Source organism: Eptatretus burgeri, chromosome 3, assembly GCF_056783735.1.
Source record: "Eptatretus burgeri isolate ZD-2024b chromosome 3, Ebu_testis_v1, whole genome shotgun sequence".
Lineage (NCBI taxonomy): Eukaryota > Metazoa > Chordata > Myxini > Myxiniformes > Myxinidae > Eptatretus > Eptatretus burgeri.
Window position 1 is genome coordinate 116,819,806 of NC_140963.1, and position 16,203 is coordinate 116,836,008.

A 16,203-nucleotide genomic window follows, 5' to 3' on the forward strand; every position below is an offset into this window, starting at 1 on the left:
AGCACATGTATTTCGTGTAGCCTGACTGCAGCCCTAACAACAGCGCCACCACTTTCAAGTCTCCGCAGATGTGCCAGTTGAAGTCATTGTACTTGATGGAATCAAGCAGCTGCCGCATAGTCTCATAGGTCTCTGTCATGCCGAACGCGTGAGCCAGTGGGACTGATGGTTTCTTGTTGCCATTGTGGAGCAAAACAGCCTTCAAGCTGTTCTTCCCCGAGTCGATGAAGAGGCGCCAGTCTGCAGGATCGTGATCACACCCAAGTTCTTTCAACAGACCGTTGATGTCACTGCAGAATGTCATCGTGTCTTGCATCTCAAAGAACTCAGCCATGTCTCTGTGACGTGCTCTGAACAAGGATATCTTGGTGTTAGGTTCAAGTAGATTCCACTGCTGCAGCCTTGATCCAAGCAGCTCTGCCTTTCGCCTTTGACAGCGGGAGATCTCTTACAAGATCATTTAAGTCTCGCTGGTTCAGAAGGTGTGATTCTTGAGTGTCGGGTTCAAAAAGGTTCATCATCACCATCCTCTTCACCACTGCTTACAGCTATGTTCTGATCAGCTGGAGGTGTTGGAACGGGGTTCTCGTCATCATGAGGCACAGGTTTACGAGCAGAGACGCAGTCAGCGTACTTGATGTGACCTTATTCTTCTTGTTGAAGCCGGCGATGCTTGTGCAGCAGAAATAACAATCATCATGATGATTCTGCGGCTCACGCCATATCATGGGCACCGCAAATGGCATGCTCGCGCGCTTGCCCACCAACCACTGAGTCAAGGTTGTGTGACAGCTTGTGCAGCAGATGTGTGGTGCCCAGCTCTGTTCTTGGTCCCCCACCTTACACCCGAAGTAGTGAAAGTAGGCGGCCTTCATTTTCACTGCTGTAGATATACTTCGCTGTTGATCTTTTTTGGTATACCGACCACAGACATAACAGAAGTTGTCAGGATGATTGGTACAGGAACGCCTACTCATCTTTATCTGAAAGAAAGAAATATAACACAAGTTAACAACAATTGTACGAAATAGACATGTTAAAGACATATGTAAATTTCATTGAAATCCTGACTTCTAGGCAATGGGAATATTTCTGTTCCTGAAAATCCTGACGTGATACAGCAAAACGGTTATGATTTTTGAAATCAACGTACCCAAATTAGTCTAAATCACTTTACACATCTCCAGTAAAAATTTTTTTGTTGTTTAGTGTTATCAAGAAGAATAGTCTTGATGGTCTCAATTTCAGCATGGACTTTATCTGTGGAGCAGATCTTTCTTGCTCTATTGACCAAGATACCAATCAATCCAATCTTGTATCTCGAGGAACTGCAAGAGTCCCACCTAGTACACTGTCGATTAAAGGAAACTTACGGTAGATTGTGGTTTTATAAGCGTTGGCTGATTTCGTCTCCATCTGACAAGCTGTTGCAGAGAAAAACGCAAAGGTTCTGTGCGGACAAACAAACAGACAGACCCAAACGCAATACTCTATCCTTCAGCGAGGGTAAATATAGACTACACCAGCACACTCTACAACCACCACCACCACCACCACACTCTACAACCATGACAACTACGTTGAGAAAATGGCTGATTTTGAGCACTGTGTCCAAGTTCCGACACCTAGGAAATACAACTGAACGTGACACACATCTCGTTTGGAGAAACAAATGGCGAAAAGACTATTGCAACTCTGCAAATGAGTATGCTTCTCCAAGGAAGTTTATGACATAATTAGACCTGTCGGATCGCAAAAAAAACCGAGGATGTATGGTCTGCCAAAGACTCATAAAGATTGTGTTCCTTTCAATGACTGGCTCTGCACAGCACGATCTCGCCAGATGGTTATGTGAACTATTACAGCCAGCACTGGGCAGTGTCTCAGAACAGGTAATTGTGGGTTCCTTCACCTTCGCCGATGCCATACGGTGCGTCACACACCTAAGCAAGAATTCTACAATGTGCTCATATAATATAGCCAGTCCATTCACGAATGTAACCACAAGCAGAAGTGATTGAAATCTGTGTGCAACTTCTGTATCATAGTGACTTGACACCTCCACAGATCTCTGAGTCTTTGTTGAATTAATTAATATGGCGACCCGTTCTGTCGAGTTCAGTTTCAAAGATTCAATGTATACTCAGATCGATGGTGTCGTGATGGGATCTCCTCGAGGTCCCGTCTTGGCAAACATCTTTGTAGGTTACTGAGAAAAACGTGCCTTTCCAGATCCACACCCTGGAGTTCAACCCCTCCTCCATCTATTGTCAGTATGTAGATGACATCTTTGCTGTCTCTTTGAGTCGACCTCAGCATGTAAAGTCTTCTTGGCATACCTGAACTCTCTCCATCCATCCCTAGAGTTCACCTGAGAGATGGAATGCACCGGCGTACTTCCCTTCTTGGACATCTTAGTTGAGAAATCAGCTGACGCTGATAAAACCACAGTCTTCCGTTCGTCTACTTTTACCGGACAGTATAGGAGGTGGGACTCTTGCAGTTCCTCGAGATACAAGATTAGATTGATTGGTATCTTGGTCAATAGAGCAAGAAAGATCTGCTCCACAGATAAAGTCCATGCTGCAATTGAGGCCATCAAGAGTATTCTTCTTGGTCATGGGTATCCTGAACAGATCATCAACATACGAGTAGATATATAAATATATACAAATTCCTGAACCCACCAAAAAATCCGATAATCAAACCTGGTGAATGTCCCGTATACCTACGTCTACCTTGGAAAGGCAGTGTCTTAGCGGTTTGAAAACCAGATCAAACAGACAGTCTCATTCTTACTATGCTGTTCAACTACGAGTGATTTTTTTTTTCACCACCCGTCAGTTGCTTCCGTCAGTCCAAACAGATGTTCTGCCCGCCTCTCATATAAAGTAACATTACTTTCGAATTTCAGTGCCAGTTTGATGCTAGGTATGTGGGCCGCACATCTTTGAAAGTGAAGGATCGCATTGAACAACAGGTCCTTTTGGGGATCAGACGGAGTCAATTAACCGAACAGAGACTACCAACTCGGGATTGAAAGAGTGTACATAGTATGACGACTCTTCCCCGTGCCTCTGCAATTGGTCACCATTGACTGAATAATCCTCAATGTGCAGAGCAATATCGTATTGGCTGGTTTAAAAACCTAAATAGAGGATGCAGTTTTGCTCACCTTCATGCAATGGAGGCCACATTCATCAGGTCAACTAATCCCATTAATTTTGTTGACAGAAAAAAATTGGCCGAACTTAATGTCTATTCTGACTATGATGGCCTGACTGTGTGACAACTCCACCACAGTCAACATCGAGTCATCATGAAAACCATCATCCCCCCCCCCCCCCAACTAGCCCTCAGTGAATTAGCATTATTGTTCTGTTGGTACTTTGGTGATTCATCTCTGCCTACTCATTATTCATGATGCTTTGTAGTTCCACCAAGCAGATAATCCTGTACTTTCTTTCTCTCAACCAATCAATGTTGAGGACATTACATTGTAAATTTATAAACGAGAGTTTGGTGCTTCATCTTCATCTGCTTGCAGGTTTTATCCTGAGGAGCGGAAGTCAAAAAGCTTTGATAATGTCTATTTTATTGAAATGCAAATAAATAAATATGCATTGTCTTCAAATGAGCTTCAGCATAGGAGGAGGCCATTAGGCCCATCAAGCCTGTGCAATAGTTGCTAACCTATGGTTGTTTGTCCATGCTGTATCCCTTTTAAATGCTGAGCAGTAACAGTAACACACCATTTGCAAAGTCTTTGGTATGACTCGACTGGGGTCGGGTTCGAACCACCGCCCTCTCAAACTTGAGAGCGTTTGCTCTAGCCATCAGTATGCCGCTACCACCGTCACACTCTACAACCATTACAACATTATTAAACTGAATCTAAAACCTATCGTTACTTTCAGTATCAGCACTGAGAAAAATGTGGCCAACATAAAAACACAAAAGACAGGTAGCTGGACATACACTGGGAGTTCCTGTGAGTTATTCATTCTTTCTCACTTGGTCCGAAATGGCTGTTAAAGAGTTGTTGTTTTTAAACGGCATGTTTAGGCTGGGCTGATGTAAGGCAATGAGTGAGACATACTCACACTTTCCATGGTTAGTGGTTTTTTCGGTTTGTAGAAGTTTGTTTGTATTATTTCATCAGTTTGTAGAAGCCAAACATTTGTTGGCTGTTTTTTTTTTTAATTTGAACAGTAAGTACCATTGATGTAGTAGGGTAGCACATGTTTGTTGTTGAAAATTTGATATAAACACATCTTTTGCACATTTGAAAAATGTGTGAAATGTAGTGTAATCATAAAGCGTTATAATAATTTATTTTGTTGTTTCATTCCCTTTGCATAACCCACACAGATATGACAGTAACTTGGTGTTTGCGCAGCAGTGGGGAATACGTAAAGGTATGATCTTGGGTTTCTTCCAAGGATACATGTGGTTCATCATCTTCATGTGCTATGCACTTGCTTTCTGGTATGGCTCCAGCCTCGTCATCGCCAACCAATATTCCCCTGGAACTTTGCTGCAGGTATGTTTATCCTAAACAGGAAATATCAATAATTATTTTGAACGATGCATTCTTATTGACGCGTGGCTTCGCGACCACTAAAAGGCCGTTGTCAGATGACCAGGCCCAAGAAGGGTGCATGTCACCAGAGGTATGTAGGTCAGCCAGGAACTTTGCAACTGTATCTGTGGAAAGGATCATGGTTTATATGAAGTGAGGCAGAATGGAGATTGTGGGTGTTTGGTTGGGATCCCTGGCTTTCCAGGCAAAGACAGAGTTCAGGCACCCTGCATTTTCTTATAAAGTGGCTGTCATGTGGACATCCTTTGTGAGGGGGGGTATGTCATGGAGGCATAATCCTGAAACTAACTTGGCAAGTCTTCATTGGGTCAGAGATGACGGCAACAGATGAGAAAGTTTTTGATTTTAAGGAGTTCGGTATTGGGCTTCATCATGCCTTAGGGCAGCTATGCACTTCTTGTGAGCCTCGTAAAGTTAAGTGAGGTTGTCAACAGTCTGGTTTGTTCTCCACATGGAGAATGCAAGTTGCTTATCAATGACTCTTCTTAAATGCGCCGTGTACCAGGGCAAGAGAACTGCGGACAAGAACGAAGAAAGTGATAATTTTCATTGCAGTGAGGCTTAAGACTTGATAAATGTTCAGATTTGTGTTGATCTTCTCTACTTTGAGGATGCATATATCATTTGTGTATCTCAATGGTCTGAAAAATTAAGTCGTCCTGCACCTGGGGAAAAGAAATTGCTTTGAACAATCATAATCATCATCATAAATATGATGATCAACCTTTTATGGAACCCGTAGGTTTTCTTTGGTGTCCTGGTGGGAGCGATCAACCTTGGTCAGGCTTCACCCTGCCTTGAGGCTTTTGCGACAGGACGTGGAGCTGCCACACCGGTATTCAATACCATTGACAGGGTGAGCTCTGTTCCGATCCATTTCAACAAAATATTCTGGTCACTGTTTCTCATGAACGTCAGACATCTAAGGTGGGGGCAAAGATAACATTCATGAGGGATTTTGTGGCAGTGAAACAAAAACATTTGGACATTCTTTTGATAAATAAATAAACCAGTGCTAAAGGGGTCACTTGGTGGGAATTGTATAATTCTGTGAAATACAGTCTTTTTAAGAGAGATTTTAAAGTGATCCCCCTCCCTTCCCCCATATGATGTTTCCTATTAACCGTGAGTACATGTCTGTACTATGCCCACACTTTCAGGAATCATTAATTGATTGCATGTCAGAAAATGGCTACACATTGGAGAAGGTGAAGGGCGACATTGAGTTGCACAACGTGACTTTCAGTTACCCATCAAGAACAGAACTTGATGTGAGGGCACAATCAGTGTGTTGTCTGGCTAATGAATCATCAGTTAGTTCCTTCTGTTACGGCTTCTTTTTCTCATCCCTTCCACATCGTACATTTTCTTCACCCACCCTGTGCCGTTTCCTCAAGTTTCATTATCACTTGTACAACCTCCCTTGAATGTTAAACCGCTTGTATTCTCCTCCTTATGTCTGTTCCCACTCTTCCTCTTCCCTAATTTTGGCCATTTCGCACAACAGGCACTTGTTAACATGAATGTGATTGCAAAGGCTGGGGAGACAACTGCTTTTGTGGGGTCAAGTGGGGCTGGCAAAAGCACGGTCGTCCAGCTCATCCAGCGGTTTTATGATCCACAGAAGGGCATGGTATGAGATGTTGAACTTGTTTGTTGGCCAACCTTACTGCTGATTTATCTCCTCGTGTTTCAGTCTTCACGAGTAATGAAGTTTCTTCATCTTGGCTGCTGAGTTAACTGCTGTAGATTTTTTTTTTCTTCCATTTATCTTCTCCCCTGTTATGTTTCTTCTCTTACACTGTAATATATGTATGTGTATATATCGTGCACTGCTTGCTTGAAGTCCTGGAGGAAAGGGACACAGAGCAGCCTCTGGAAGATGATTCCATAGATGGGAGAAGCGAGGAGTAAGATAGTTGAGGTGTGTAGTCAGCCTGGATTTTGGAAATTTAACCAGGATGGGGTTACTGGAAGCATGAGTGCATTCTGGAGTAGGTAGGGAAGGTCAGAGGACTGAGAGAGCAAAGGGAGTAATGTTCGAGAATAGACGGTAGAAAACGGAGACCACTGACCTGGCTGCAATGTGACAGAAACAGACCTTGTGCTTTGGCCTCATCATGGGACATTGAAATAATTCTGAGCTTTAGATTCCAAAGAATCTAACAGCGACAGATGCAAAGCTGATGCACAAGTCCAGAGCAGAGAGCAGCACTCTATTGAGCTATAGACAAAGGCATAGACTGTGAGTAGCTCTGATTTTCCATGGAAAGACATGGAGCAATGCAGAATGCCATTTGGAATGGAATGCAATGGAGAATGCCCAGTGGCTCGCTTTGTCGGGAAACTTTGCTATGTGGTTGGCCCAGAAAATGTCATGGCTGATGGTAAGGCCTAGAAGTTCAAGAGATAGGTCTTATTCCAGTGGATGACGAACGAAATAGGTGGTTTCGTTTGACGATTCTTTCAGAGTGATAGGGTGAGACTGAGATATTCTAGGTTTGAAGGACATGTTCCATTTATCCGCCCAGCGTCCATTGATTTCCAGATCAGTAGAGAGTGATGCAGCTGCTGTCTACCTAGCAGTAGAAGGGGTTACTGCAAGACACATTGTCTGGAGTTGTCTGAAAAAATGGAAGAGAGGGTTTTTCAGAGTATGGGACAGGTAATTAATAAAGTTGAGGAACAAGACTGGACCCATCACACTGCCTCGGGGAACTCAAGCCTCCACAGGGATAGGTGAGGAGAAGGTTTCAATGATTACACATTGACTGCGAGAGTGGAGTAAGTCAGAAATCCATGAATGAAGGCAGCTTTCTCTACCACAGGCAGAGAGCTTGGCAAGCAAAGTAGGATATATCAGACCGTGTTGAATGCCTGAGATACGTCCAGGGAGTCCTGAAGTGTAGATTGAGATTTAGGGCCTCAATCATTGTGACGGAGGAGCAGCAACATGTATACATTTGAGTGACCATGACAGAATTCAAACTTGTGGTTGGAGACCAGGTTGCTTGAAAATCGGAAAGACGTCAGAAGAAATGATGGATTCCATTACTTTGCTTGCAATTGGAAGTATAAGGTCACTGGTTTAGATAGTTGGTAGTACCGTATCTGTTTTTGCACCCTTCTTTTGGATGGGAGTGATGTTTGCCGACTTGTATGCAGAGGGGATTTGGCAAAAAGAGAGGTTTGAATGGGGCACATGGTGGAGGGGAGTGATATGAGGGTGGGGAGCAAGAATGGCAAAAACAGGATTTGAGAACGTGTGGACTGATACTATCTGGTCCCATCTCCAATGCAATCTCGGGTGAGAAGGACAGAGTCCAGTAAACAGTCGACTCTGTGTTCCATTACCCAAAAAAGAGCAAGGCCCATTTCTCAAAAGCAGGGTACATTACCCTAAAAACCAGGCAAAAATGTTTGCTTTGACAAACGATGATGCCTGAAACGTCAGCAACAGCTTCTTTACCCATGCAGGTAAACTTGCGTTTTCTCAATTCTTGTTTGGGGAAAATCCAATGTTGTCTCTTTACTTCTATCTTCCCCAAACTACCCTGCTTCTTTACACCCACCCACTCCCCAAGATCCTTACCTTCATCCCCATTGTTCACTGTCCCCTTACCTTGAAGTTTGTATTTAGGCTTATGCGCATGTCTTGATTAGTCGGAGTTGAAAGCCAGCATGCGGTTGAAACAATTAGCTTCCCAGGTCAAAAAACCAGTAAAGACCAGTCGCTTACTGGTCAACTGGTACCAGTTGAAAACCAGTAGCCAACTGGTACCAGTAAAGCCAGTTGGTTTCTTACTGGTTTTAATATGGAAATTGGAATAGAGTGATATATTACCAGTTGAAATACATGTATTGAACTAACTGGTATCAACTGGGACCAGTACATTGTAACTGGTATCAACTGGGAGACCAGTACATTGCAACTGGTATCAACTGGGACCAGTACATTGCAACTGGTATCAACTGGAACCAGTAAGACTTTAACTGGTACAAATATGAGCTACTGGTTTTTTCAACTGGGAAATTGGAATTGTGACTGAATTTAACTGGTACCAGTTGAAACCAATAGAGACCAGTTAAAGACCAATTAGAAACAATAGAGACCAGTTGAAAATGTGTACTGGTTTTAACTGGTTTTTCGACCTGGGTTTTTTGTTGTTCTTTATATAGTATACTTTTAACTTGTTTTCTTGTCTTTATACAGTCAAAAAATAAATAAAAAAAATTGGTGGCCATTTTGATGAAGGTGCAACCTGGTCTTCATCTTTCATCCTTATAAAATATAATGCCTTATTAAAATACATAGTACTTAAACCTCTATCCCTTTCTTCTTTTTTAACACAGCTAATGTAAATTATGATTTCTACCTCCAGATTAATTTCCCCCAAAAAATATTCCCTTGTAATATTTGGCCTCCCTCGATCTTATGCTGACTCTCTGACCCTAACAGGTAACTTTAGATGGTCATGATATACGAGGATTGAACACCACCTGGCTTCGCTCACTAATGGGAGTCGTAGAACAAGAACCTGTCTTGTTTGCTACCACCATCGCTGAGAACATACGCTATGGCCAGCCTGATATCTCCATGGAGGCCATTGAACGTGCAGCACGTGACGCCAATGCTTACAACTTCATCATGGCCCTGCCGCAGGTCCAGAAAGGTCCTTCTTCATAAATCAAAGCCACATATTTTGATTACCCTTCCAAGGAGCTTTTCACATATAGCACATATAGGTTCAAGAGACAGCATGTATTTTGATATGAACATATGAGGACATAAATTGACAGTGATCATATTAATACAATACATGGGATTTTGATTCTGGGGTTCTATATTTACGGATCAGCTATCATTATGTATGCAAATATAGTTATACACAGAGTGGGCATTTGAATTGTTAAACTTTAGTGATCTGCAAACTGGCTTCATCAGCTTCACCTCTCTTGTTGACGCTGACACAATGCACAATTCTTGTTATGATACAATGCACAATGCTTGTCATTACAATGCTGATGTGTATGAGTCAGCAATAATCTTAATAATAATACACTTTTTCATTTGTGTCTCTGTCTGTCTGTCTGTTTAACATTCCATTCCATTCCATCCATTGGTTGGACAGTTTGCCTGACTCCACCCACGATTTATACGTGACGAGTGGAGAGAGGGTATGAAGGTTTGGAGTGGGGAGGGGATTGATGCCTTTGGGTTGGGAGGGGGGAGGGTGAGGACTTCGGGTTCATGAGGGGGGAGGGCGGGTTGAGGACAAAGGCCTATTCTACATTATGTGGAATTTCCACAGATCCCTGCTAGTCTATATGTAATGGAGCAAGTGTATCCATGTCCACCCACTAACAGCACCTTTTATGACATCATATATGAATATTGTTGCGAATTCGCGCCCGCCGGCGTGCGAGCGGCCACGTAACTCGAATCGCGGCACGTCGCCCACCGGACGGACAATTCCGTCGTGACCCTCTCGGACTAACGCCGGGAATTAGTCACGGGTGGGCCTTTCGGCCTCACCACGATCGTGCCAATCGGCCCCCCACGTGGGATAGGGTTGTTCGCCAAATTCGACCTACCTAAGTACCCACACGGAGGGTAGACCGGGCGATCGCACCTCGCCACAGGTCGACTTCGGACACGGGCCACTTTAAGCGACCCGTTCCGTACTATCGGGATAACCGAGTGGTGTTATATCGTCGACCTCGACGGTTCCGATTAATTACTGGGCGTATTTAGCCCACGACCAACCCTTTACGTGAAGTAAGATGGAGATTCAATTAAAGAAAAGACGAAGCGAAACGGGAAAAACAGTTCAACATAATTCACATTTATTCCGCGGCAAACGGAAAGCACACATATACAATTACAACAATTATGCACCAAAAGCAAATGTAAAAGAAACACAACAATTATGCACCAAAAGCAATTGCAACAAAAGAAACACAATACAGATCTACGACCGACTACGCGAGCACACGGCAACACTTACACAGTTTTACTTTACAGACGGCGCCGACAACACATATACTCAAAATCAAAAGAAAAGGGCCACCCTCGAATACAAGGGGGCAGACGTGGTCTGTGGGCGCGAGACCGCGTAGAGCCTACCCGTCTTGTGATGAGTCGCAAATGGCGGCGGCGCCCCGACTCCGTGCTCCTCGCTGGCACTGCCTGGAATGGGGTGGGAACGGGGCCCCCCTTTTCGCACTATCTCAGCGCGGGGGGTGGGGGGAGAAACGGGGGGGGGGTTGTTGATGCTCTGGGGAAAGAGGATAGCTGGCTTGCTTGGGTCTCGTGAGGAGCGACTCCACTGCGCCCTCGACCGCGTTCCCGGCTTCTCCTCTCTGCAGCTCCCCGACAGACCGACTCTCCTCCAGACCCGTCTTGACTGCTGCTGCCACTCTTCGCCGCCACCACAACTCGCCCGAGCCCGAAACAGAAACTCTCTCGCTGCCACTGCCGCTGCTGCTGCCACACCTCTCCAACTCGCCCGAGCCCGAAGCAGAAACTCTCAACTGACTCAATTCGCCCCGCGCTTGGCGCTTTATAGTGCGACAGGAGAACCCATATGCAGATTTCCGGATCAGGATGCGCTCAGGGGCGGAGCCACGCTCGCCCATTGGACGGAGGAAAAGTGGGCGTGAATCATTCCTGATCCGCGAATTTGCATATATCGATTCTACTCCGACGCGCCTGGAGGCGGGGCCAAATCGCCCCGCGCTTAATGATTGGACGGATCGGAAGTGGGCGTGAATCATTCTTGATCCGACTTCCCCTCGGAAAGCCCGCTCTTTGTACCCGCGGCTCAGCGCGCGCCCTGTACGAGGCCAGGACAGCCTGACGCTCGGCGTTCACAAGCGGCGCGGGAATGGCCGCAGAAGGAGGAGAGGTGAAGGTGGTGGAGGGCCTAAAGTGGCGGTGATGGCCATGGCGACGCTTGGAATGGTGGTGATGCGGTGTTTACGGGAGCGAGCCGTGACGGTAAAGGTCGTGGCTGTTGGCGTTGTTGTTGTTGTGAAGCGGCGTTGCAGTTGGTGGTTGTTGTGTGATGGCGGTTGAGACGTGGTTGGTTCAAAATAAAGATAGAACAGAAAAACGGCGATCTTAAAGGGTCGCAACCCGAATGAATCACATTTATTCCCTCTAAACAACGGGTTTGGGCTAACTACACATGTACTTACAGAGATATCTCACCTATGGGACCTGAATAGTGGTTTGCGAATTTCCTCAACCACAACAATATATATATATATATATATATATATATATATATATATATATATATATATATATATATATATATATATATATATATATATATATCTCTCTCTCTTTCTAACTACTGACCGACTCACTGACTGATATTAAAGATCGGGTATATATTATGACGTAGCAAGCTGAAATTTTGCATGCAGATGGACATCGAAGCCAACACACCGGAAAAAAAATCACAGAACCATCGGAAAGCATCCGTAAATGAACATCGAAATAAATGAGAAAAATGCAGGTGAGCGACCCGAGACAATAGGGAAGCATGGTAATTTTGTGTGCTGACGGACATCGAAGTGGGTACACCGGGAAAAATCACAGAACCATTGGAAAACTTCCGTAAATGAAAATATAAATAAATGAAAAAAAAGAAAGAAGATAAATAAATGAAAAATCAAATGCAGATGAGTGACCCGAGACAATGGGGAAGCACGGTTCGTATGCTTACACAATGTGTAGTGAGGATTTGGGTCAGCATTAATGAGGACTTTGGTAGTGAGGACTTGGGTCAGCAGTCAACACTAACCTTAACCCTAACCCAACCTAACCATAATGCTAACCCTAACCCTAACAGCTTACACAATGTGTAAGCATACCCCCCTAGTAATAAATAAATGGTGTTTATCAGTGTTGTTTGTGTTCATGTTAGAGCATAATAAAATAAATTTCAAATGAGTTGGTAGTATCCAAGGTCAGGTCATGTGCACAAAAAATCCCCTTGCAGGGGAGTGGAGAGGGGGTCATACAATTTTCTCCTCTACATGTGCCACAGTGCATGTGGTTCACTGACCCCTGATGAAAACGGGGAATTATTAGCCATGGCACAACATATACTACCGTTCAAAAGTTTTAGAACACCTCCATTTTTCCAGTTTTTACTGAAACGTAAGCAGTTTAATATTTCAATGTACTCTGAAATTAAAGCATGGAACAGATAAACAGTTGCAGATAAAAAAAAGAAATCATGGAATCGTTTTGTTGAACAAAATTTAATCGAAATTTTTGACTCGTCAAAGTAACCACCTTTTGCAGATATAACAGCCGAACATACTCGTGGCATTCTTTCTGCAATGGAAATCAAATATTGTTCTGAAAGTTCTTCCTAACACTGTTGCAGAAGTTGCCACAAATGTGTTGCACATTTTGTTGCACATTTTTTATGTTGCTTTGCTTTCACCCTTCTGTCCAGTTCATCCCAAACCAGCTCGATGGGGTTTAAGTCTGGAGACTGTGCTGGCCATTCCATGATTTGAAGCCTACTTACTGTCTTGTTCTTTTCTTCTAATGTAGCTCTGACATAGCCTGGAGGTATGTTTTGGGTCGTTATCTTGCTGTAGGATGAACCCCTGACCAACGAGGCGTAGACCAGAGGGTATTGCATGGCGCTGCAAAATGCTGTGGTCACCCTTTTGGTTCAGGGTGCCAGTCACTCTGTGCAAGTCGCCGACTGGATCCAGCAAAAGAGCTCAAGATCATCACGCTTCCTCCTCCATGTTTGACAGTTGGTGTCACACACTGAGGAACCATCCTTTCGCCTACTCAACGGCGTACAAAAACCCTGCGTGATGAACTGAAGATTTCAAATTTTGATTCATCGGTCCATAAGACCTTCTTCCAGTTTTCAGTAGTCCACTGGCGGTGCTTCATGGCCCAGGCAAGCCTCTTTTTCTTATTTTGCCATCTTAGCAATGGCTTTCTTACTGCCACTCGACCTGTCAAACCTGCAGCTCGAAGTCTTCTCTTCATAGTTGAAACTGAGACTTCCTTACTTCGACCAGTGTTAAGCTGTGTTTGAAGCTGCTGTCCTGTGAGCCGCCAATCACGCAAGCTGTTGACTCTCAGAAACTTGTCTTCTGAGTGTGTTGTGGCTTTGGGTCTGCCAGACCTCTTCCTGTCAGAGTTTCCTCCAGTTTCCAAGTGCCTTTTGATGGTGTAGGAAACTGTACTCACTGACACCTTGGCTTCTTTGCAATTTCTCTGCAAAAAGACCTTCACTCTTTGTGATTATAATGTTCTGTCTGTCTTCCTTTGTTAATTGTCTTTTTCTCACCATTATGATAGCAATATACTACTTCCTGCAATGCAATATTGTCCAAATAATGCTTCAGAGGGTGTAGCAACACAGTCTGTTCCAACACTGCTTTTATACAGACAGAGGGTTTGTAACTAATCAACAAAAGTTGGGACACATGTAGGAATTGTTTGCATCAACTTTCAAGGCTTAATTGACTTCCATTGCTGCAAAACAGCTGCAGTTGCTAACCCATTACTTGTTCCCTGAAAAGGGAATTGTCATGATGAACTGTCATGATGAAAAAATTTACATTATTTTTCAGTTTTTGGTAGCCTAAACTTTTTTTTTTTTTTTAACCTCTGGCAGTTTACTGCTTAGCTTTGTACCATTTCAGGTTATTCACTGGACTTGAACTGCTTACATTTCAGTAAAAACTGGAAAAATGGGGGTGTTCTAAAACTTTTGACAGGTAGTGTGTGTGTGTGTGTATATATATATGTATATATATATATATATATATATATATATATATATATATATATATATATATATATATATATATATATATATATGCCCTACCTCTCCCACTATCCCTGCCACCCACCTCCCCACCCTCCAGACTGCTCCCAAGGGGAGCAGGTGTTTCATACACATCAGCATTGTGATGTCAGATATTCATTATTTACGCATCATGACAGCACAAAGTTATCAGGATTTGCAATTTAACACCTTTTCATTGTCTTGCAACTAACTGCTCATTATATGCAATCAAAGGTTAATGACAGGTACATGAAATTTGCATACCAACAATTTTTTGATGTGCTTCAGGTGGTGAAATTTCTCATCCTGAACAAGTTTTATTTTTATAATTGTTTTTTTTTTAATTTCATGGTTTATTTCAAACATTCAACTCTTGAAACAAGTTGACATTGGAGTAAGAACAAGATGTACTGAAACGCAAAATAAACTTACCACCTTTTAAACCTTCAAATATCAACAATAACACTGCATGTAGTAAATGTGTGAACTTATTTGTGGACAATAGTGTTCTCACTGTCAGACAAAACGGTCACAGATGGTCACTTGAACCTTCAATGGTCACTTGATAGCACAGCTGTTGAACAGCCATTTTGACTGTCAGTGATTATCCAAGGGGTGCAGGATGATTTTAATGAGCTGCACATGATGTCTTGATATTGGCTTTAAAAAGGCCAGTGCAAAATGGGAATTTCAATCAACATGCCACGATTGTCAAGGGATCAACAGCAGTGTGCCTTGGGCATACTGCAAGGCAGATTGAGCTACCGTGAGGTGGCACATCGCCTTGGCTGTTCACACCAGACGATATCGGCCCTGGTGGACAGAGACACCCTCCACAACTCTGCAGATGACAGACCTCAATCAGGGAGGCCAAGAATCACCACTGCAAGGCAGGACAGGCAGATGGTCCTAAATCAGATGGCTTCAGACATTGAGGACTGAGTGGGACAGAATCCAGCAGCAATCCATCCAAAGACTGGTAGGCAGTATGCGCCAACGATGCACTGCCTGTATCCAAAACAATGGTGGCCACACACGCTATTGAAAGGGGACTGACATTGCACCCTGTGCTGTTCTGTACTGTAGAACAAACTTATGAGATGGTGTATCTTGGTCAAAAACTTGACATGTCATCAATAAAATGCCAATGTTTCAATAAGCAATTGTTGGTTTGTTTTATTTTGAACTGTTACAATTGTATTACATTTGAAACAAGTGGTAAGTTTCTTTTGCATTTCAGTATATGTCTTCTAATAAGGGACATAGTAGTTAAAAACTAAATTGTGTACATTTTTACAAGCAGTGACTCAAGATAAATACAAACATTTAATACAGATTTGGATAGAACCCAATTGGTTTCATTCAAATTGCTAACAAAATAAGGAATTGCGCTGTTCTTTTATCTGCTTGTTCGACAGAAGATCTGGGAGATTTTGAGTGAATTTACAGGATAAGAGCATAATATGTCTGATCACACCTATAAATTGGGCAACCACCGTCTGAACTCGAGTTGTTTTTTACCATTTGTTTTGCAAATTTCTCGTCTGCGTTGTTTCAGTATTTGTACTTGCAGACACGCTGGGCCTGATCATAATGCTGATAAGATAGACCTAAGATTATTCTTAGGGCACTTTTCTGAATTCTCTCCAACTGTTTATCTGAGATTCAGTCAGGCTGGCGTTCTAGACTGGTACAGCAGACTCAAGGAGAGATCTCACACAGCCTTTATATATGATCCTCAAATCTTCACAAGATGAA

At 43.3% G+C, this 16,203-nt stretch overlaps 1 protein-coding gene across 7 annotated transcripts in view; it reads left to right on the forward strand.

Annotated features, from left to right (window-relative positions):
• The window catches only part of ABCB11 (ATP binding cassette subfamily B member 11), a 168,955-nt gene that overhangs the window by 71,576 nt on the left and 81,176 nt on the right, over positions 1-16,203 (forward strand). For all 7 annotated transcript variants that reach the window (XM_085875228.1, XM_085875225.1, XM_085875230.1 and 4 more), the window contains 5 exons: positions 4,372-4,543; positions 5,346-5,459; positions 5,764-5,874; positions 6,111-6,236; positions 9,063-9,266. In XM_085875228.1, coding sequence (XP_085731354.1) covers positions 4,372-4,543; positions 5,346-5,459; positions 5,764-5,874; positions 6,111-6,236; positions 9,063-9,266 — 727 coding nt within the window. The remainder of the gene's footprint in view (positions 1-4,371; positions 4,544-5,345; positions 5,460-5,763; positions 5,875-6,110; positions 6,237-9,062; positions 9,267-16,203) is intronic.